Genomic DNA, 24,949 nt, shown 5'->3' on the forward strand with positions numbered 1-24,949 from the left:
ATGGGGTCACAAAGTATAGCACGTGACTTAGTGACTAAACAGCAAACAGCAGCATTCTAGGCATTCATATGTTTGCTGAGTTCATTAAAGAATAAATGTATCTTGAGGTTTGATCAGGCCCAGTTGCTCTAACTTTTCCTGTAATCTTAAGAAATTCACTTATTCCTTTATCATCTGTAAGACAAGGCTACTGATAAAATTAATTATCAAGACACCTGGTAGATATTAAATGTGATACAAATTCTAAGACCGCTTTCTTGTTAAAGAAAAATCTATCTATAACTTACTTTTCTTTAGCTTTTCTTATATTCATCCATTTCATAGTCTTATTTAATCTGTTATCTGTGCTCCCCATTATATTTCCTACTTTCATTAAGATGTTTGCCAAAATTCGTTGAGATGTACGCCACTTGATTTCTAAATCATGTGTTAATATATACAGATTTACCTGGCTGTTTCCAAGAAACAGTCTCTACTTATCCATGTATTTATTGATTGGTTCACTTATACAAACAACTCTTACAGTCACTGTTCAACAAGTTACAGTGTGTGCCTTCTGGGTCCTTTGAGATGCTTAATTGACATGCATGCTCTGTCCACATTGTACAGATGCAAAAAGAACTACCTTGTTAATCCTCCTTCTCCAGGATTCCCACAGCAGTCCTCCTGCTGAATCTCTGGTGAGACTTTTGACCTGCGTGGATGACAAGTCAGACCAACTCTTACCCTGAATCATTTTAGCTCCTATGTTCACAAGCTGATTCCCCTAAATTTATTCCTTTGGCAGTAAAAATTTCACAGAGTTGTTGTACTTTGTGCTTTGACCACATACATAAGCTTTTGCTAACTAGTGGGAACAGTTTACTAGAGATATAACTGCTACCTCAGAAAGATGATTTGTGTCAACACGGATCAGAACACAAAATTTATACTAGGTAATTCAGCCTTTTCTCTGCTTAGACAAAGATCTACACTGAACATTTTTCCAACCCACATTGACTAATAGAGCCAGAGGGTCACATGTTTGGGCTTTCCAGGCGGTGCTGGTGATAAAGAATCCACCTGCCGATGCAGGAGACGTGGGTTCGATCCCTGAGTTGGGAAGATCCCTGGAGTAGGAAAGCGCACCCCACTCCAGTATTCTTGCCTGGAAAATTCCACGGAGAGAGGAGCCTGGTGGGCTACAGTCCATGGAGCCTCAAAGAGTTGACAGGACTGAGCTCACAGCTGAGACGACACTCACAGCCACACGTTTATTTGCACTGTATTGGTGCTCAGTTTGTATATTCCTGTAAGTGCTCTATAGTCTGATTTCAGGCAGTTTTCAAATGAATGTTTGCTGCTACCCTTCAGGTTTCCATTTTCCAATTTATTTTTGTTTTCATCTTTCCTTTATATTTTGTCCTTCCCCTTAACTGTAGCTCATCCCAGTCTTCTAGAATATATATCAGAACACAGAGATAGGGGAGAAATACTGACAGTGGAAGAATATTGACCTTTTTTAGAATTGATTAAACTCTCTGCCAAGCTACAGAAGGCCTCATAGGTCACAGTTTTAAGATATTACATTCCAACCCATTGCAACACATGTATTTGATTACCAGAAAGATCATCTGTCCCTGGCCATTAACTAAGTTTATTTCAGCCAGTATTTGATATAGCAGTATGGAACAGAATAATCTAGTTTGTCCTTTCAGTGTTTTTGAATGGTCCTTAATGTTATAAGTAGCTTCTTTTATACTTTAAACAACTGGCTGCTATCTATTCAGAGGCTAATATAAATAGGAGTGAGAAGTGTAATACTTGGGGGAGAGGCAAAGATTTGTCTCCAGCCCTTCTAAAACTGGGCATCTGTATGTATAAAAAAAAGAGATGCATTTTTTAGCTTTTGATTTGAATATTTGGCTAAGTAGATTTTTGTCTGACCTTTCCCAAAGTATCTCTTTTATCCTCCTCTCCTTATCAAAACCATTTTATAAAGGAAATTGAACTAAGCAGTTTAGAGGAGGGAGGAAGCCCCCACTCGGGTGAAGTAGAGAATAGCTTAGGTATAAATTACAGATTGTTATCTCACAATCCTTTCCCATTTTTCTTAAAACCTTAGTTTCTTCCTTTTCAAAAGTAGAGGGTCCCCTGTTAAGTCATAGAGCTGTGGAGACCGAAGAGGTGGTCTGAGTTCATCTCCATGTTCTGCATATGAGTATCCTGAACTCATTTCAGATCGATGGGTCTTGTTTTCTAGTTTTAGAATTTAAAAAAGAGAAGCCTGAGATACTCATTGAATATTAGCCTTTACTATTAAGACATTTTTCTGCCATGAATAAACCTACCTGTGTAATGACTATAATATTTTCCAGAATATTGTTAATCTAAGGTGACCCAAAATCCTTTTAAATTTTAATCTTTTAAAGAAGATATTTATTTCTAACATGTACTATTTTCCAAATAATATTTGGATTATTCAGTTGTAGTCCAGTGTTACATTTTTTAGGATATTCTAGGGCTGAGTAATTATTTTTTAATTAATTATTTGGAGGATATTACTTTACAGTACTGTAATGGCCTTTGCCATATAACAACATGAATTGGCCATAGGCATACACGTGTCCCCTCCCTTCTGAGCCCTCCTCCCACGTCCACCCCATCCCTCCTGGTTTTCACAGAGCAAAGGAGACACAGACATAAAGAACAGACTTTTGGACACGGTGGGAGAAGGAAAGAGTGGGATGATTTGAGAGAATAGCACTGAAAAGTATACATTACCATATGTAAAATAGATAGCCAGTGGGTGATGTATGATGAGTCATTACTTTAAATCTTTATTCTCATTAGATAGTAGTGCAGATGCAAACCATGAAGAGGATCACGTCAGGTATCTGCTAGCCTTGGAAATTCTTTCAGAAATTGCTTCAAAAACTCTTGAGAGTATCCATTTTGGGGAAGTTTTCTTTATTATAAAAATAAAATATGAAGGGTGGTGGTTAGCAAAGGGTGTATGCTTTGTTTATTTAACTGGGGTTGTACTAAAATTGGGAGAAGGCAATGGCACCCCACTCCAGTACTGTTGCCCGGAAAATCCCATGGATGGAGGAGCCTGGTAGGCTTCAGTCCATGGGGTCACTAAGAGTCAGACACGACTGAGCGACTTCACTTTCACTTTCCACTTTCATGTATTGGCGAAGGAAATGGCAACCCACTCCAGTGTTCTTGCCTGGAGAATCCCATGGACGGAGAAGCCTGGTAGGCTGCAGTCCATGGAGTCGCAGAGTCGGACACGACTGAAGCGACTTAGCAGCCGTAGCAGCAGCAGTACTAAAATTAGAACTTATCCTTCATGCTATAGTTGGAGCCAGTTCCTTTTCATCTTTTTTTTTTTTTTGTGGTCCTTAAAGCATAGCTAGTCATCATCTTCTGTGTGAAAAGCCTTTGTATCATTGGTATCCAGGTGGTAGAATGCAGCAAAGGATCGGTCCATGTGTGGACTATTCAGCTGTGTTGTGGCCACTCACTAAACTCCAAATCTTAGGCATATATCACCCAAATGCTTGGTACCGTTTGATCACAAAAGAGATCATACAGGAGAATATATGCCAACTGGTATGAATCTCTTGCATTTTAAACCAAAGCCTAGTGTGCTGTGCTTAGTCACTCAGTCGTGTCCGACTCTTTGCAACCCCATGGACTGTAGCCTGCCAGGCTCCTCTGTCCATGGGGATTCTCCAGGCAAGAATACTGGAGTGGGTAGCCAGCCCTTCTCCAGGGGAACTTCCCAACCCAGGAATCGAACCCAGGATCTCCTGCACTGCAGTGGATTCTCTATCACCTGAGCTACCCAGGAAGCCCTAAAAACCTAGTACAGTGCATAGGGAATAGTTAAGGTCAGTAATCAATGAAGCTCATTTCCTTTTTTTTTTTCTTTCTTGTGTACCAAGTTGCTCGCTAAATCATGTTTGATGATCATGATCATGTTTTGATCATGTTTTCTCTTTTGTTGATGATCATGTTTTCTCTTTTGTAATATAGTCACAGATGCTCTTTATTTTTAAGTAAATATATTTTAAAGTTTGGTGCATCTTTGGACCAAGCTGAAAGTGTTTTCTAAATGATTATGTAATTAATTTTGAATACCTGAATTGTTACCATGTGGTCTTCAATAAACCTTTAATTAGCCTTAATATTGTACTGAGAATGGAAGGAAGAGATATTCAAAGAGAATTACTTGTACATGACCCAATCTCAGCTCTTTAGAAAATGTCATCCAAATGATCTTTTCTCCAAAATATCATATAGTGATATCAAAGAGAATATTATACAGAGCAGAATCAAAAACTTTGCCAGAGGCAACATAGAAAATTTTTCTTTTATACCATTAATTTTCAGTGATGCTATAGAAAGGAATTAAATCATTTGCCATGATTTGTTGAAATTATTTATGCCTCTCTGTGCATACCATCTCTAAATAGGACTTCATAGTGTAAGTGGCATTTTGCCTGGAGACCCACTCACTTAGGTTTTCTTGACTATGATTGCTGTTTAAAATCTCTGATTACTGCCTAATATGCTTTTCTTTTTTTTCTCCGTAGGTCAGTAAAATTGTGTCAAATGTTCCCCAGTTGGAGTTTCTAAACCTGAGTTCCAACCCTCTGAATTTATCAGTTTTAGAAAGAACATGTGCTGGGTCCTTCTCTGGGGTTCGAAAACTTGTCCTCAACAACAGCAAAGCTTCTTGGGAGACAGTCCACACGATACTGCAGGAGTTACCAGAGTAAGCCCAAACGGCATGATGGAGAGGGAGCTATGTTGCCGTCTGTGTTAGTACCTAGAATTACTGCTGGCCTCCCACCTCAGAAATACTAGAACTGCAGATTGAATGGAGAATGAGGTTAGAAAAATGAAGTAATTAAATGAGGGTGTGAGGGTAATCTAGTAGCATTTTCCCTGGAATACTTGTAAGTGTGGAGTAGCACCAAGACATAAGATATATCATCCTTTGGCTAGAAAATATCCCTGAGAAGCACTTATCATTTTAAGATCAACCCAGCCTTTCTCCATTTTAATCTTCTGATTACCTGATTCCAGAATTTTGCCTTAGCCCTTTTCTTTGGGAGGAAAGAATCATAGTGTCTCTAAAATATATTAATGCTCAGATGATTAAGTAAGTGCCTAGCTGGCATGATGGGAAAATGGACCTCATATTCTTTTCAATAATTTAAGCAGGAAATTATACTTCTGTTTGTCAGTTTAGAAATGTTTTGTTATGTTTTGTTTATATCTATCTTTGTATATGCACATAAATATTCAAAGGAAATAGTTTAAAGAAATATATGAAGCTGTAGTCTCCTTGATTGTCTAAATACGGAAATTATTAAAGCCTTTCAGAGTCTGGTCTCAACTCACTTATTCCATCTTAGTTTCTCACTCTCCCTCTAATGAGATTGATTTTCTCACTGCATGCAACATTTAGCATAGCATGGAATGAGCTTTAAATCACAGTTCCACTTCCTAAACATATGACCTTTGATAAGCTTATTAATCTCTTGTCTATAAAGTGGGCATAATTAAAATTTCAGAAGTGGAAGTATGGTATATAAAGCACCTGCACAGGACCTGACACAGGGTAGGAATTCAATAAATGATAACTATTATTTCTATTTCTAAACACTGTTCATGTTGTTTCTAGAATTTTCTTTTATCTCCTCTCAATTTACCCAACTCTGCCCCTTCTTCAAGGCCATGCATCCTTTCCTGGCTGTTCCAACTACAATTTGAATTCCATTCCTATATGAAGTGGCATTGCACTTACAGTGCTGCTTCATTGAGCATTTATTTATTTAAGCATACAATTACTTTAGTACTGGGTTGTATCATTCTCTGCTCTTTTATGTACTTTAGTCATCTTCCCAACTGTATTTTAAACTTCAGAAAGACATCTTTCTATTTGTTCTGCTATACGTAGCAGAGTCTCATACGTAGTAGAAGCTTATTTACTGAGTGACTAAAAATAGGTGCAAAGTAGAAACTTAACTGCTTTAAACAATGAAATATTTCCTTTTTTCTCTGCAGTTTGGAAGAACTCTTCCTGTGCCTTAATGACTATGAAACAGTGTCTTGTCCTTCTATTTGCTGTCATTCTCTTAAGCTACTACATATAACAGACAATAACCTCCAAGACTGGACTGAAATACGCAAGTTAGGAGTTATGTTTCCCTCACTGGATACCCTTGTCCTGGCCAACAACCATTTGAACGCTATCGAGGAGCCTGATGATTCATTGGCCAGGTTGTTTCCTAATCTGCGATCCATCAGCCTCCACAAGTCAGGTGAGGGACATGCTTGTTCTTATTCTACATGCAAATTGATCTGCATTTATGCATGAAATACAGTGAAAGTGTATTTCTTTCCATCATAGCTCTGCCTTCTTACAGGATGATTTTACAGAGTGACATGTAGATGCCTATTGATAAGTTAAATTTAAGGCATTCATTTTTATAAATGCTCTGGTAAATATCAATATTTATCAAATATTCACTTGGCAGAGTATTATATTAGTTATTAATATTTTATATATTAAAGGGGCCATGCTATGAAAGAAGTGAAATTGATGAATTGGGTAGTAAAAAGAAGGCTGCTGCTGCTGCTGCTGCTAAGTCGCTTCAGTCGTGTCCGACTCTGTGCGACCCCATAGACGGCAGCCCACCAGGCTCCCCGTCCCTGGGATTCTCCAGGCAAGAACACTGGAGTGGGTTGCCATTTCCTTCTCCAATGCATGAAAGTGAAAGTGAAGTCGCTCAGTTGTGTCCAACTCTAGCGACCCCATGGACTTCAGCCCACCAGGCTCTTACGTCCGTGGGATTTTCCAGGCAAGAGTACTGGAGTGGGGTGCCATCGCCTTCTCCGAAAAGGAAGGGTAAAAAAGTACAAAAAGTTACAAACAAGATGGTTTTGTCTGGATTTAGGTTAAGGAATTCCCAGTCCTTTCAAATTCTCACTTATCTTTTCTAGTATTTACATATAATTGATTATCAATTTGTTGCTATTTGATTCTGCATATAACAGGAATGAATATTTTAGCCTAATTTTAAAAATGAGTAAATTTTATTATTTGGAATCTTAATATTCACAGCAAAACTGAGCAGAGAGTACATAGAGTTCCCATATACTCCCTGCCCCTACTCATGCAAAACCTCCCCTTCTATCAACCTCCCAGCACCAAAGTGATAACATTCAGTTTACCTACATTGACATCATCCAAAGTCCAGAGTTTGCACTCTTGGTGTTGTTCATTGTGTGGGTTTGGACAAATGTATAGTGACACACATCTACCATTGTAGTATTGCACACCTTAGTTTACTGCCCTAACTAGCCTCTGTTCTCTGCCTGTTCATCCCTTCTGCCTCCCTAATCCCTGGCAACCACTGATGTTTTTGCTGCCTCCATACTTTTGCCTCTTCCAGAATGTCACATGGTTGGAATCATACAGTGTGTAGCCTTTTCAGATTGGCTTCTTTAACTGAGTAATTCACTTCTTTCTCTTAGTTTAAATTCCCTCATGTCTTTTCATGATAGCTCATTTCATTTTTAGTGGTAAATAATACTCCATTATCTGGATGTACCACAGTTTATTTATCTGCTCACAAACTGAAGAATATCTTGGTTTCTTCCACATTTTGGCTTAATTAATAAAACTGCAAACCTCCATGTGTAGGTTTTTGTGTGGACATGTTTTCAATTAATTTGGGTGAATAACAGCACAGTCGCTAGATCATATAGTAAGAGTATGTGTAGTTTTGTAAGAAGTTACTAAACTCTCTTCTAAAGTGGCTATACCATTTGCATTGCACCAGTAATGAATGAGAGTTCTTGTTGCTCCACATCTTTTGTCAACATTTGGTTCTGTGAGTGTTTTGGCTTCTGGCCATTCTAACAGGTTTATAGTGGTATCTCATTGTTTTAATTTGCATTTTCCTGATGGCATATGGTATAGAACATCTCGTATGCTTACTTGCTGTCTGTATTTCTTTGCTGAGATGTCTGTTCAGGTTTTCTGCCCATTTTTTAATCAGATTGTTACTTTTCCTATTGTTGAGTTTTAGGAGTTCTTTGTAGATTTTGCATAACAATCCTTTATCCATGTGCCTTTAGCAAATATATTCTCCTAGTCTGTGGATTTTCTTCCCATTCTCTTGGCATTGTCTTTCTGCCTTTTTTTTTTTTTTTAAGAAACCAACTACATAAGGAAAAATAATTCTGACCTGTAACTGAAAAACCACACAGTTTATTTCACCATGGAGATTTTAAGGGTGGGAATTAAGTCTTAAAAACAAGTGATTATGTAAAGTTTAAAAATAAAATAAAATTTAAAAAAAAAGTAAAAAAAAAAAACAAGTGATTATAAAGCAATTGTCCTCCAATTAAAATTTTTTAAAAAACAAGTGATTTGCATAAGGAAACTGTTTATTTCACAACTGACACTGCTTGAGCTAACTCCATTCTTCCTCCTAGATAGAATGCTGTTCTGAAGAGGACAGCAGTGACCTGGGTTGGTTATGCACCAGTTTATTGCTCCTCTGCCTTTACCTTGCTGAAGGCTGATAGAAATAGGAAGGGAAGAAAGGGACTACGTTGTTCTCTGCAATGGATTTAATTAACGTGTTGTAAAACTGAGCAGGAGTATTTTTCCTGCCAGTGCCAAGTAAAGACTTGGATGCTACATTTGTTCACAGCCATAGGAAGAGTTTCCTTTTAAGACTGACCAGTCTTAATTTGTTGCCTATTTTCCTGCCCAAGGGGTTCAAGTTTTTTGTATCTCAATTTGTTTGTTTTAAATTTTGAATGTGTTTTCCCTATCCCCAAGATGGAGATAGTCAAAAGATAATGTTTAGTTTCTGGTTCTGTGGACCTTGCCCATTTTAGTACTTGTTAAGTAAAAATTTAGTCTAGCAGTATCCACTCTTAGATTCTGTGAGTCTGTATTTGATGAAAGAGTTGATCACATCACTTTTAAAATTTTGTAATCATGACATCCATACTGCTTATTAAACCACTGGTGGTCGCCTTTACCAGCCTTTTGGGTAGAGAATCAGTAGATGAGTGAATGTTGGAGAGTAAAGGGGATCCTTGAACACTGGGGTCACGGAGAAAGGAGAGGCTGCAGGGGAGTTTTATGGTGTTTTATTGGAAACAGTGTCAGACTTTATTTTTCTGGGCTCCAAAATCACGGCAGATGGTGACTGCAGCCATGAAATTAAAAGACGCTTACTCCTTGGAAGGAAAGTTATGACCAACCTAGATAGCATATAAAAAGCAGAGACATTACTTTGCCAACAAAGGTTCATCTAGTCAAGGCTATGGTTTTTCTTGTGGTCGTGTGTGGATGTGCGAGTTGGACTGTGAAGAAGGCTGAGCACTGAAGAATTGATGCTTTCTAGTCTTTCCTTGAATAAAAAAAAATTTCAGGATCTAGAACTAGCTTTTGTGATCATTTTAGCATTTCAGAACTTATTAATGGAAATAATTTGTTTAGTGATGTTTATCTTCTCATTTGTATGCTTTTCTGGATTTACTTAAACAATATATTTCTCAAATTAGGTTTGCAGTCCTGGGAAGACATTGACAAACTAAACTCATTCCCTAAACTTGAAGAAGTGAGGTTGTTAGGAATTCCTCTTCTGCAGCCATACACTACTGAGGAGCGAAGGAAGTTGGTAATAGCCAGGTCTGTTGTCCTGATTATTTTGCTTTCTTTCCTCAGTGCTTTGTTGTTTCATTAAGGGAATATGCACTATTGGAAGGTGGGAGGAAGTACACTGTGTGTTTATCCATCTCTAGAACAGACTGTGCTTAAAGCTTCTGCACCTCCAAATTCTAGAAGAAAAGGAACGTAATATGATACGAAAAATGTGAAATATAATTCATCTGCCAAGACCACTGAAAATTTCCTCACAAGTCTATTCCAGTTTTATACTTTTTGATATTTACAATATTTGAAATCTTGTTTTGGGTCATGAGGAAAAAGTAAGTACATTTGGGAATTGATTCCTTGTTTTCTCTGTTAACATAGAAGTCATTTACAGTGTAAATCCCTGGAAATTGGGCTGTTTCATTAGTGTAAAACTCAAGAGAGCAGTATCTGTGGTTTTTTCTTCCATTTAGATTGACCTAAACTTGACCACCACCTTGTTACCTTCTTCCTCCAGCTGTCCTGCCTTTCATGTCTCAGCCTCTGCCTCCCTCAGACTCCTGATATGTCCCGTGAGGGTTTATTTTTGTATGTATGTGTCTTTAACAGCATTGAGGTTTGGCTAAGATGTAAAGGGCTGTGGAGCTTTGCTCTGTTCTCTCGTGTGTATACATAGTAGTTTAATAGGGGAACAGTAATCTTGAAGAGTCCCTAAAGAAGAGTGATTCTGTAAACTGCTTTGGTCTTTCTGACCAGCTCATGTCTAGCAGGTCTTTACTGCTTGCCAGTTGTTGACGTACACGTTAGTATCCTACTGAGGAAATAAATTTCAGCCTATTTTTCTTCTAAGAAGAGGAAGTCTTGCATACCTTATGCTTTGTTTTCTTTACACAATTCTTTTGTAAATACAATAAATGAATTCCTGAACTATGTGAGCAAATTGTACTGACTGCTCTGTAGACCTGTGCTGTTCAGTATGGCCCCATCAAGCCATGTGTGACTTTGGAACACTTGAAATTATGGCTAGTCTGAATTGAAATGTACTATAAATGAAAAAACACATACTAGATTTCAAACACTTTATATGAACAAAAAGAACGTGAAGTACCTTAGTTACTTAGTGTCGATTATAGGTTGAAATATAGCCTAATATGTAGTATTAAATTAGATTAAATATAATGTAGTATTAAAATTAAGCTCATTTGTTTACTTTTTACTTTTTAAAATGTGGATACTAGAGAATTTAAATTACATGTGTGGGTTGCATCATATTTAAGTTTGGACAGTACTGTATAGAATCTTATTTTGAAAGGTGAGGTATGGTTATAAAAGGTCAGTGTTACTTCCAAAAACGCAACTTTAGAGAAATTTTTGGTCTGTTTGTTTTCTATCACGTTAGTTCATGTAAGTAGCTGTGCACAAGCGGAGCCGCATCAAATGCATCCTTTCAAGAGAATAAGACTGGGCCTCAAGCCAATCATTCTATTGTATCTTTTGCTTTTCATTTATAGATTGCCATCCGTCTCCAAACTTAATGGCAGTGTTGTTACTGATGGTGAGCGAGAAGACTCCGAGAGATTTTTTATCCGTTACTATGTGGATGTCCCACAGGAAGAAGTGCCATTCAGGTAAAAACCCCTCATCAGCTTAGCAACACTTTAGCAAGTATTGAGGCAACTTAAGAACTATTGCTTTAAAGCAAAATCTACTGACTTGTTATTGGACCCTCTTAGAAGAAAAAGCAAACCTGTTTTATGTTATTCTCCATAGTGGATTTTTTCTAGCCTTGCACTTGTATTAAGAATGTTTGGGTAAGTATTTGACTGCTTCCAGCAGTTCCCACTCCATCTTCCATATCATCGATTCCTTTTTGTTCCTTTCTTCCAGGAGCACATTTTCACCCACCCCCAAAACTGGTCTTTTTTTTCACATTGCATCTGCTTTTAAGCTCTACTATGTTCTGCAGTTTGGAAGGCTTGGCAAATGTACATGAGGTTTAGTGATTATGAGAAAGGGACTAGAAAATAGAGTCCTTAAATAGGAAATATTAAAGAAATGAGGATGTTGAGTCGGAAGAGAAATGCTGAGGCCTGCATATGAAGGGTTAATATGAAGTTGTTCGGTGAGAAACTAATATTCTATAAATGTAAAGAAAATGTAGCAGATATTATATAGGTAAACATAAAGGGGAAAAAACTCCCTAAACAGATTTCTGGGTATTGGAAACTAGAATCAGTTACCCCAAAAGTTATTCTTTTCTTAGAGTTTAAGAATAGCATTCAACAGGAGGCGTTTCAGACAACAAGATGCAACTTAAGGTTGAACGTGAGTCAAACCACATTCTGTTTACAAATTTCAGTGATTCTAATTCATTCCTGGCATCTGGCACATAACACTCAGTCGTGTCCAACTCTCTGTGACGGCCTGGACTGTAGCTTGCCAGGCTTCTCTGTTCATGGGATTCTTCAGGCAAGAAATCTGGAGTAGGTTGCCATTCCCTTCTCCAGAGAATCATCTCGACCCAGAGATCGAACCCAGGTCTCCTGCATTGCAGGCAGATTCTTTACCATTTGAGTTACAAGGAAGTCCTAATTCATTCCTACTGAACATTTTTTTCCCCAGAGTTCTCTGTTATTTACAGACTTTAAGAGAGTTTCCATACTGTAAGGCTGAACCAGGGCTGTGAAAGAGATTTGTGCTATTAGCAGTAGAATTTTAATGCTTAAATGTTTAAAATGTTAGACAATTAAGTAAGGATTTTGAAGGTAAACTTTTAAAATTAGCTAAGAACAGCTAGTTAGGAAGAAATACAGCTATGCCTTTAGCACAACCCAGAAATATTAAGTTAAACCATGTAAAAAAAAATTTTAGGTTAATAAAACTATAGTCTGATATCTATAGTTTCATTTGATTCAATCTAATGTATTATTAGAAGAAGTAAATATTCTGGCTTTAAGCATAAGTCTGTCATGACAGGTTACTAAACTTCGTCTGCTACAGGAAGTAGTATATATATGGCAGTAAATTGTTTCTGTCCCTGATGGCGTAATTTTCCTAAAGTGCTTTTATGCCTCTGTAGTAATCAGTATCTTGAATGCATGTCATAGAAATCATCTTTATCAAGGGGAGGACTTTATTGGAAGGATATTGAGAAACTAAAAGAATTGCTAGATGGTCTAGAGAACCCGGTTTAGACAGGAAGGAAAGCAAGGATAGCCAAGCTTTCCTCTTACAGTCCTCTTTATAGATTTCTGTTGGCACACTGCGCTGGACTTTACCACTGAACACCTGCAGCAGTGTCATGCACTTTTGATTTCCCCATTAGCACTGAAAATCATTTGTTACTGACCTTTGCTTCATTCCCTCAGTTCAGACCTTGCATCTGACCGGCTGATTGGCTGGTTTAAGGCATGTACCCACACTCTGTCTCCCCAGAGATAAGGAGCGGGCTTATCTGTTCTTTTTTGGCTTCTGCAGTGAGCAGTGATAATCTTGCTTCCCCTAATCTTGGGACTTCTTCCCATGTAGGAGCAATTCAGCGGAAAGAACATTTACTATAGTCTGACACAGAGATTACTTTGATTAACATCTAGATATATACCTTTTCTTTGAAGTTATGTATTAAATATTTCTTTTCTTACCTACCCTAATAAATTTCTTATACAAATGAAAACACATTTCTTTTTCCTTGTAATGAGATAACCTATTCCAATCCTACGTAGACTGTGATCAATTACCTACTACCAAAGATTTATGCAGTCAAGCTATTTTAGTTACCACTCTGGCCTTGTTGCCTTTTTTATAATTATGCCTCTTTTCTCACTAGTAGTAATTAGTTACAGTTACTAGTAGTAGCTTGATGCTACCGCCTGGTCTCTTCCTTCTTCCTGATGTTGAAATATTGAAATGGGCAACCAGATTTCAGTGTCTCCCACCAGCATCCCTGGCCTATGAAATGTTTTCCAAGGATGTATGTGCTCTGCTCATGAATGTATTTTGCAAGGCCTTGGGGAAGACAGTATCTCTCGGTCTTTGTAGGGTCCATGGCTGGAGAATGGGTGAAGTGATACAGGGTGACAGTAATTTCCTTCATCCCTGTGTCTTGAAATTTCTGAATTCCTCCTTCCACATTAGCTCAAAGAATTTGTGACATTTCAACTTGTTTTAGCATAGACCACCACCATTGAGTCCAATTTCCAGTCAGCCAGCTTAGAACCACTCTAAATGATTCTAAACCATTGAAGCTAGCCGCTAGGTTTTTTAAAATTCAGAACCTTTGGTAATATACCTACACAAAATCAGCCAGATCTAGAATTGCTTTTTTTCGCCTTGGTTAACACAAATTATTTTTTATATTCCCTATATTCATTTCCCATATGTTTGTCCATATAAATGACTACAGACTTGTAAATGTTTTGATGGTTTTGTAAATGATCCCACAGACAATGCTGTGATTGATGGTGGTACGGTAGAGTATGTCTGTGGAGGGAGGAGGCAAATGGGGAATTAGTTTACACTTGCAAGGTAATTCCCTCAGGCAAGGGGATTTTACTGCCTTTTCAAGCCACAGAGGAACAGTCTTGTTGGACCCAGTGAAGATTTAGGGATTCAGGATATTCCCAAGTCCTCAGAGTCCTTCCTTATATATACTTCCACTCCAATATATGTTCTGTGTCTCTCCCATCAGTGCTTCAACTTTCATAGCGTAGTTCCAATATGGATGCAAAATGACCTATAATTCAGCAACCTAGAGCATAAAATCTTGTATATTTGTTTTCATGGCTACTTCAGCTCTGTTGTAAGAAAGCAAAGATCCTTTATAGGAATTTGACATTAACATTCTCTTTATGTAATATTCTCCATTTTGTACCCTTAAAATAGCGGGTGCTCATAGTCTTGAATTGTTCATTCCCGTCATGTGTTTTTTTCTTGGCAGCACTCTGTCGGTCTCCTAGAGCATTTCATGTGAGCTCAAGTGATAATTAGTTATTTCACCACTCCATGGCAAGGACTTGCAAAATCCCTCCCATGAAAATTGTGATATTCACTGGCCTCTACTAGGCCAGAAACCAATCCCAAATCACCTTTAATCACCTGAGGTATTATTGCTGGGGAATCTACTCCCTGGTAGTAGGCCCATAGGGCACAGAACAGAAATCAACTCTGACCAACTTAAGTAGAACAGGAATTTAGTAAAAGAATAATGAATACTGTGTAGGGCTCAGAATTGATAAGATTAGAGAATTAGGCTTGGGCAGGGTTGAGGGGAAGGCAGGCACAGCCAAGATTTCTGTAGATCTCACTGTACAAACAGTATCCTTCTTACAGTGGTCACTGGACAGTCATCAGTAAGTTGCTAGACTTCACTGCCTTCAGACATTTTGCAGCCATGCTTTTGAATGTTTGACTCTTCCTTATCTGCTGTGAGTAATCTCTGTCAGACCTCATGTCCTTGCATTACATCTTAGGATTTAAAGTTCCAGCTATAGTTAGACAGGTTTATGTCACCTTCCCAGGTTCTGGCTTCCAGGGGAGAAAGAGAATACCTACTCTTTAGCTTCTGTAGTGGGACGTGGTTTCTGCCTCTCATCTGTCTTGAGTTTCCCTCAAATCAGAAGGGCATTCTGATGCCGAAGTTGACATATATCCACAGTAGTACACATTGCCTAGTAGTTTTCTTATAAGTCTCCCGGTGGACTGATTTTGAGCCACTATAATATGCCAGGAGCTGTGTTAGCCATTTTTAAAAGAATATAGTAGCATTCATGCTGATGCAAGATGAAATGGTAAATAACAGAGAGGAATTTATATTAAATGCATTCATTATGAATTAAGAGTGATCTATAAACAGGGCATTAGTACTATACTTACCATCTCTTTAATTGTCTCCCAAGTTATATGCGTAATTTCTCCCCAAAATGCCTATGAATAGTGAATAGCACAGTTCATAGTAAAAGGTAAAAATTTGACTTCCTGGATAATTCAATGTTTCATACAGAATCACATAGTTTCCTGGTGGGATTGAGGTATCTGTTTATTTTGAAGAAAACATTCCTTTTCACTTGACCATGGATTTTTAAAATCTTGATTTCCCTATAAATTCTGACTTTCCCAGCATCCTTCCCCAGTTTTAGGCTCCCCATTCTTCTCCTCTCATTTTCCTGTCTTGTGTCATTAATCACCAAATACCTCTGTTCAACTTAGACATAAGTAAGAAAAGTTAGCCAAAATGTCTTTTGAGAGCTCGAATAAAAGGCCGTTATGATCCATTCAGTGTCCTTTATGGTAGCAAAGTTATTTTGTGAGTCAGTCGGATTATTCACACACATCTGTTTCCATATGATTAGTCATTTTGGCAACAGAAGACTTTAAAGCCGATCCAGAAATTTACATATTCTTTTTTTCTATCTCAGAATAAAATATAAGCTCCAGTTACCTGTACCACTTCAATTTTTTATGATGAACAGAATAAAATGTTTAGAGGACTGAAGGGAGACATACTTATTAAGAGTGTTAAAATTCCTTACAGGTGCTCCCCTTCTACTGGTAGGTGGAGCTGGAAGCTTAGCCTCTCTACTGTGTCTGTTTATAGTAATTATGGACAGACACACACACAAGCAGAGGAGTTGCCCATATGTTTCATATTTATTTATTTTGTAAAACAATAGAAGATGAAAATTTTCTGTTGCATGATTCTTGGTCTTTAAACATCATAGTGTTTGCTTTTCCAATCAGTAGGTTTTCTTTTAGAGTCTTCATTTCTGCCTGGTCTCTTCATGGCTTGTATGGCAGTGGTGTGCTATTTCAGAATCAGTTCAGTGGGTGCTGCCAGTGGTTGAAAAGATGTCCTCACTGTGTTGGTCATATTTCAGTTGTTGGACTCTCATATTTTACCAGGAGACCTTCTAGGAAATAACTCTAGATTCTAGATGGGTTTCAAAGGGCAGTTTAATTTATTTACTGAATATCTACTATGAACTAAGAGGCATTGAGCCAGAAGCTGCAGATAAGGCAAAATAGTAGTATCTATTCTTAAGAAGGTTGCCATCTGCACTAAGCTAGAGATATATTTCCTCTGCTGGAGGCGCCTCATGTTCCCAACTTTTAAAAATCCAGTTATCTCAGGATTTCATCTTTGCATCTCTTCTCTTCTGTACTCATCCCATAGGTACTTTTATCTAGTCCTATGGCTTTCCACATCTTTTAATTTCAAATAATTGCCAAATTTATTCAGCTTTCATCTATCTGCCCCTAAATTCCAAACTAATATTTCCAGATATCTACCTGACATCTCTATCTGATGTTTAACCCTAAAGTGTCCAAAATCTAACTTTTGGTCCCTTCTTTACCTTTCCTTGGCCCCTTGCCTTCCCTGCTTTATCTGATGCTGTGCACGTTTTCCTCCATCTCTTCATTCTTCCATTTGCTCAAGATTAAGAGTTGGGCACCATCCCTGATTTCTTTCTCCTATACCCCACAACTAGTCCATTTTGTTTTTTTCAATTCTGCTTTCAAAAATATATAGAATCTTAATACTTCTTAGCATCATTTTAGTTCAAGCCTTCCTCATCTCTTACCTGTATTATTATAGTAGCCTTCCAATTGTGTTACCAGCTCTTAAGTGTGCACTGTTTACTGCACAGCAGGCCAATAAATCAAGAGACAAGTTGTTAGGACAAGGAAGAGCGACTTTATTTTGAAGGCCAGAAGATTGAGAAGATGGTGGATTAGCATCCCAAAGAATCATCTTACTTGAGTTAGAATTCAGGCTTCTTTTATATTAAAAGGGGAGGGAATTTGGTTTGTTTTTGCAAACTTCTTGCTGTGGTAATCCTTTATTAGCTGTCTGAGTAGGTCAGGTCACTGATGTCCCTGTAAACCTCCAAGGAGAGAAGTGCTATTCTCTATCCTGCAGCTTTTTATATCTCATATCTTATCCAATGGAAAATGTTGCAGTTTTAAAGGTCAGAGTCATGAGAATGGGCTAACCTGTATTATATTTCAGGCTATAAGCAGCATTCTTAACTTGAAGCAAAGCAATAGAAGACAGAGGTTAAGTAAAATAGATCTAATATGGAGTCAGATTTGTTCTTTCCTATTACAATTGGCCTCCCTATATCCACCCTTGCCCCATATTCTCCACATGCTGTGCTTAGTCTCTCCATCTCTCCATTCTTGGAGATTTATGTCCAACTCTTTGCGACCCCATGAACTGTAGCCCGCCAGGCTCCTTTGTCCACGGGGATTCTCCAGGCAAGAATACTGGAGTGGGTTGCCATGCCTTCCTCCAGGGGATCTTCCCAACTCAGGGTTCGAACCCAGGTCTTCTGCATTGCATTCTCATTTACCATCTGAGCCACCAGGGAAGCCCAGTTCTCCACATGGCAGCCAGTTTATAAGAACTCAAATACATGGGGAAAAAAATCCTTGCCGTTCATCAAACACACCAAGTACACTCCGCCTCAGGCCTTTGCATCGTTTCCCCTGTTCAGAATGTGCCACAGCAACTGCTGGGCTCTCTGATACCTCATCAGAGACTCCCTTCCTGACCAAGCTAGCTGAAACAGCACACCTCTGTCTCCTGTCATTCTCTGAACCTACCATTATTTGTATTTATCAACACCTGGCATCACTGACTCAATGGACGTGAGTCTGAGTGAACTCTGGGAGTTGATGAGGGACAGGGAGGCCTGGCGTGCTGCGATTCATGGGGTTGCAAAGAGTCGGACATGACTGAGTGACTGATCTGATCTGATCTGAACCTACATTTCTTTGGAGAAGGCAATGGCAACCCACTCCAGTACTCTTGCCTGGAAAATCCCATGGACGGAGGAGCCTGGTAGGCTGCAGTCCATGGGGTCGCTAAGAGTCGGGCACAACTGAGCGACTTCATTTTTACTTTTCACTTTCATGCATTGGAGAAGGAAATGGCAACCCACTCCAGTGTTCTTACCTGGAGAATCCCAGGGACGGGGGAGCCTGGTGGGCTGCCGTCTATGGGGTTGCACAGAGTCGGACACGACTGAAGCGACTTAGCAGCAGCAGCAACCTACATTTCTTATTACTGAGTTAATCTGGTGAAGATGAGGGGGAGAATATTCCAGACAGAAGGGAGTTTGTGGGAAGTTAAGGCACAGAGGTATGAAATAAGTCTTTAGTTCCAGTATGACTTAATGATAAGCAATTAAATGGGAAGTCGTGGCAGATAACACTGGGGAAGAAGGTAGAAACCAGAGCAGGCCAAGACCTTGGTGTGCCATGCCAGTTCAGTTCAGTTCAGTTCAGTCGCTCAGTCGTGTCCGACTCTTTGCGACCTCATTAATCGCAGCATACCAGGCCTCCCTGTCCATCACCAACTCCCAGAGTTCACCCAAACTCATGTGCATCGAGTCAGTGACGCCATCCAGCCATCTCATCCTCTGTCGTCCCCTTCTCTTCCTGGCCCCAATCCCTCCCAGCATCAGGGTCTTTTCCAATGAGTCAACTCTTTGTGTGAGGTGGCCAAAGTATTGGAGTTTCAGCCTCAGCATCAGTCCTTCCAATGAACACCCAGGACTGGTCTCCTTTAGGATGGACTGGTTGGATCTTGCAGTCCAAGGGACTCACAAGAGTCTTTTCCAGCACCACAGTTCAAAAGCATCAATTTTTCGGCCATTCCAGTAGACTAGGACTTCTTGTGGGCCATGTGGAAATCATTGAAAGGCTTCAAGTGGGAAAGTTATGTGGGCAGATTTAGGTTTGTTTTTAGAAGGAGAGGCTGAGAGAGACCCAGAGGCCTAGTTAATAACTGAGACTTGAGTAAAGGAGGATATGTGTATCAGTGGTCATTTATTTCTCTTTACAGAGGTACATATTAGGACTGAATTTCACTGTATAATTTGAAGCCATTTTTAGAAAATACCTCGTGAAATTCTATGTGTTTTCTGGTATTTATAGGTCTGATTTCTCTAGGGGTATAAAAGTACCATTTAGAGAGAAAAAACTCCACATTTATGAATCTGGTACATGTTAAAATGTACCTATTTATTATTTCTTGCCTTTCCGTTTATCAGACATCTCTCTACATTGCATGTATTTATCAGTTTTTCCTTTGTTTCATGTTTTCTTTATCTCTTAATTTCCTGAGAGATTTAATTTAAGTTACTTATTTCCTACTTAACTAATACACAGCTCCCCTGTGTTTAGTTTTAAAGAGAAACAGAAAAAGAAAAACCATGGTAACTTTTCTTTTAGAAATCAACATATCATGTATCTTTTTGGGGGGGTCCAATGGTTTCTATTTATTTTTAAAGACAGGGAAAGTAAATGCATTGATTTGGGGTGTCTTTTTTTAGACTTTAGAATTTTGTTTTTCATAAAAGGGAGTTACGAGAGGCATAGCTCCAGTGAGCAGTTATTTGATGGGAAGAAATGCTGTTGTCAGAGACAGAGTGGCAGTGCGAGAAATAAAGTTTTCTTAAAGGCTTTTCTTTTTGCTTTTATCCTCTTTTGGTATCTCACTTTATGTTTGTCCCAAGGAGTCCCTAAACTGTGCCCTGGGAAATCCTTATTTATGATGTCAGGAATTGTAGTAGGCATTCCTCAAATGTTTATTGGATTGTCATTAGTGGTAACCAGCTTTTTAAAATATGGAGAGCATGTTTTTTCCTGCTTAAGACTAATGGCTTTTCTAAATGGAGCTGATTGTATCTTCATGTTACTGTGAGAGCAGGGCAGCAGGCTGTATTTGGACCCCACCTCAATGAAGGCTTATTTTGCCCTGGGTGCTGGAGAAATCCTAGTGTGCCGGGTCGTTCCCTCATATCCCTTCCAGACAGAGGACCTGCTGTTGTGAGGGAACATTCCTCCGTTGGACAGAGTCTCCTGGGCTTCTCCATACTGCCAGCCTCCATCATCCTCTGACAAGGGCCATGACACAGCACTCCTCACATTCAGCTGCAAGTCTGATGAGAAACAAAAGGGGCTTTCTGCTTGGCGCGCCATGGAGAGCCTCTGAAATGTTAGCTCTCCCTGTTGCTTACCGCTTTTGTCATTCCGATTACCTTGGACTTGATTGTGACTTCTTTCCACTTTCCCAGCCCAGCAGAAGATAGGCTGCTTTCCTAATCTTGATTAGAGTTAATATATGAGAATTTGAACATAGCTGCAAAGGAAAAAAAGAATGAGAATCAGCCCTCCCAAATCATGGTCTTGGGGGAACTTTTCTTTGTTGTCTAAACTTTTTGTTTTGGCCAGGGCATGGGGCCAGTTTTATCTTTTATTGTTTTTGTTTGCTTTTTTAGAATTAAAATAAAATACTGAGAATAATATATAAATACTCATGTTCACATGGTTCAGGACTGATGATTTTTAATATTTTACTTGTTTATTTTTTCATTGAAATAGATAATATTACAGATAAAACTGGAGTACTTTTTTGTCTCTGTTCTTAGTCCTATTTCTTACTCCGAAAAGTAACCAACCACTGACAAGAATTTGATGTATATAGTTGAGGTCTACTTATTATATTTTATATATCTATTAAAGTATAAAGTGGGATCTTCTTATACTTTGTCAATATACACCGCAGTTTTTTTTTCAATCTGATATTTTCACTTTGTATTTTGTTGAAAAGAAGTTTTAAAAATTTACTATAACGTGTATCAGTCCTTTGTTCTACAGTGTATTTTTTTTTTAATTTTTGGCCACACTGTACAGTGTGTGGGATCTTAGTTCCCCGACCAGGGATCAAAACCCACAGCCGTGCAGTGGAAGCATAGAGTCCTAAACCACTGGACTGCTAGGGAAGTCCCTCTGTGCTTTATTCTTACTCCATCTTGGTCAAGAAATCATTTCCTTTCCAAAGATCACTGAATATAATCTTGTGGGCTTTTCTCTAAAAGTGCTTTCACATTTATGGCTTTGATTTGTCTGGAATCTATTTTTGTGTTTAGTCTCTAATAGCAATCTAAGACTGTTTTTTTCCTCCACAATGATAATTGGTATTCACCACTGATCTGTAATACCAGTTCAGTTATATATCTAGTTTTTAATGTATATTCATGATTCTTTGTCAGAGTCCTGTTCTAGTCCATTGATGTGTAGTCCATTCCTGTACCATTACAAAATTGCTCTATTACATTGTTAAATTATAGTAAGTCTGAACTCCCAGGAAGAATATGTTTCCTCACCTAATTGTTCTTTTTCTAGATTCAGGTTAACTGAATCTAATTCAGATTAGATGTTTTAGATCCTTTTCCCTATAATTTTAGGATTGGCTTATCAGGTTTCACAAAAATCCTGCTGTAATTTGGATTCCAGTTACATTGAATTCATTGACTAATTTGGGAGAATTGACATCTTGATGCTGTTACATCTTATCTGTGAACATAAGATGTCTTTCCATTTAATTCAGAGAATCTTTTTAAATCTGTTTTTATATTTTTTGTTGTTGAGTTGTAGGATATCTTCATACATTTTGGATATTAACCCCTTATCCGATATGTGATTTGCAGGTATTTTCTCCCATTTGGTAATTTGCCTTTTACCTCTGTTAATTGTATGCTTTGATGTACAAAAGTTTTTTAGGTCTGATATAGTCTCATAAGTCTATTTTTGCTTTTGTTGTCTCTGGTTTTGGTGTGAAGTGAAGAAGTAAAGTCACTCAGCCTACCAGGCTTCTCAGTCCATGGGATTTTCTAGGCAAGAGGACTAGAGTGGGTTGTCATTTCCTTTTCCAGGGGATCTTCCCGATCCAGGGATCAAACCCGGGTCTCCAGGATTGTAGACAGATGCTTTTACCCTCTGAGCCACCAGGGAAGCCCCAGTATCTAAGAAATCATTGCCAAATCCAGTGTCATGAAGCTTCCCCTTATATTTTCTTCTACGAATTTTATAGTTTTAGATGTTACATTTAGGTCTTTAATACATTTTGAGTTCATTTATGTATATGATGAAGGTAAGAGTCTACTTTCTTTTCCCAATTTTCCCAGCACCATTTGTTGAAGAAACTGTCTTTTCACTGTGGGGTGGTCTTCAAACCTTTATGGGTCATTTGACCATATATGTGAGTTTTATTGCTGCCCTCTCTGTTCTCTTCCATTGGCCTATATGTCTGTCTTTATGCCAGTCCCGTGCTATTTTGATTACAGTAGCTTAATAATATGTTTTGAAATAAGGAAAATGTGAGTCCTCTAATTTTATTCTTCCCTTCCAAATTTTTTTGGCTAATCAGGATCCTTTGAGATTCTGTATAAATTTGAGGATTATTTTTCCTGTATATGCAAAAAAAATGCTATTGAGATAGTGATAGGAATTGTGTTGAATCTGTAGATTGTATTAAATGTGGACATTTTAATAATATGAAGTATTTCAATCCATGAACATGGATCATCTTTCTGCTTATTTATGTCCTCATTAATTTATTTCAACAATGTTTTGTAGTTTTCAGTGTTTTCCTTAAAAAAAAAAACCATTGATTTCTGATTATTTCCTTCCTTTTGCTTGATTTGCTCTTGTCCTAGTTTTTAACGTAGGAATATAGATTCTTAATTTGAGGACTTTCTAATAAACATTTAAGTGCCATAAATGTCACTGTGTGCACTGCTGGCATCCCAGGTATTTTAATGTGTTATATTTCAATTTCCATTCAGTTTTGTTTTTAAAAATAATTATTTTATTTGAGTCTTCCTCTTTGACTCATGGTTTATTTAGAAGTTTAAATTCCAAGTGTTTAGGAATTTTCCTCTTATCTTTCCAATATTGATTTCTACTTTTGTTCCATTATGGTCAGAAAACATACTTTGTATAATATCAATTCTTTTAAATTTGCTAAAGTGTATTTTATGCCCACCTTGGTGATTATTCCATGGGTGCTTGAAAATTGTGTATTCTGCTCTTGTAGAGTGGAGTGTTCACTGTGTGTCAGTTAGACACTGTTGATTGTTTTGTTCATATCTCTGTTCTTGCTGATTTTCTATCTAGTAACTCTGTCCTTTTCTAAAAGGAGATGTAGGTAGCTTTTTGAATCTGGTTTCTTTTATTTAGCATAATGCATTTGAGATTCATCTCGTGTGTATCACTAGTTAGATCCTTTTTACTGTTCAGTAGGACATGGTTTATTTAGACATTTATCAGCTGAAGTACATTCTGGTTGTTTACCCTTTTGGGCAATTTATTAAGAAAGCTATGATAACCACTCACAGGTTTGTGTGTGAACATAAATTCTTATTTCTCTTCAGTAAATACACAGAAGTGGAATTGCTGAGTCATGTGGGAAGTATATGTTTAACTTGTCAAGCTGTTTTCCAGAGTGACTGTACCATTTTGCTTTCCCATCAGCAACATATGAGAATGCTGTTGCTTCAAATCCTCACCACCATGGTATTTTCAGTTTTCTTGTTTCTGTCTTTAATTTTAGCCATTCTAATAGATACATAGTGGTTTTAATTTGTATGTACCTAGTGACTAATGGTATAGAGCATCTTCTCATGCGCTTATTTGCTACCCAGATGCCTTCTTTGGTGAAATATATGTTACAATCTTTTGCCCATTTTTGTACTGGGTTCTTTTCTTATTATTGAATTCTGAGAGTTATTTATATACTCCATATATAGATAGATAGATAGATAGATATATCCCTTATCAGACAATTGTTTGGTAAATATTTTCTCTCAGGCTGGCTTGTTATTTTATTTTTTATCAGTTATTTCAAATAGCAGGCATTTTAAATTTTGATGGCATTCAACTTACTGATTTTTTTTCTTTTATGGATTATGCTTTTGGCGTTATATCAAATCTTAGATCACAGAGATTTCTTATGTTTTCTAGGCATTTTATAGTTTTAGGTTTTACATTTAAGCACATTGATTCATTTGAGTTAATTTTTGTATATGATCTAGGATATAGATTAATTTTTTGTTTTGTTTTAATTTGAAAATATGAATGTCATTGTTTAGTTGTATTCATTGATAAGACTATCTTTTTACTATTTAACTAAGTTTATACCTTTGTTGAAAAAACAATTAACTGTATAGGTAGACTCTATTTCTGGATTCTCTCTTGTTTTCCACCGGTCTATGTGTCTGTCCTTTTGCCAGTATTATGCTGTCTTGATTACTGTAGCTTTAAAATAAGTCTTGAAATCCAGGCAGTATGTATTTCAACTTTGATTTTCTTTTCAAAGTTATTTTGGCTGTTCTAATTCCTTTGCCTTTACATATAAATATTAGGATAAGTTATTGAATTTTAGAAAAAAATTCCTGCTGGGATTTTGCTTGAGATTTTGTTGAA

General features: G+C 37.7%; 1 protein-coding gene across 5 annotated transcripts in view; it reads left to right on the top strand.

Annotated features, from left to right (window-relative positions):
• TBCEL (tubulin folding cofactor E like) overlaps nt 1–24,949 on the top strand; it is a 66,420-nt gene that overhangs the window by 23,995 nt on the left and 17,476 nt on the right. For all 5 annotated transcript variants that reach the window (XM_059874945.1, XM_005216051.5, XM_024975502.2 and 2 more), the window contains 4 exons: nt 4,584–4,765; nt 6,064–6,320; nt 9,589–9,715; nt 11,191–11,307. In XM_059874945.1, coding sequence (XP_059730928.1) covers nt 4,584–4,765; nt 6,064–6,320; nt 9,589–9,715; nt 11,191–11,307 — 683 coding nt within the window. The remainder of the gene's footprint in view (nt 1–4,583; nt 4,766–6,063; nt 6,321–9,588; nt 9,716–11,190; nt 11,308–24,949) is intronic.

Source organism: Bos taurus, chromosome 15, assembly GCF_002263795.3.
Source record: "Bos taurus isolate L1 Dominette 01449 registration number 42190680 breed Hereford chromosome 15, ARS-UCD2.0, whole genome shotgun sequence".
NCBI classification, from domain to species: Eukaryota; Metazoa; Chordata; class Mammalia; order Artiodactyla; family Bovidae; genus Bos; species Bos taurus.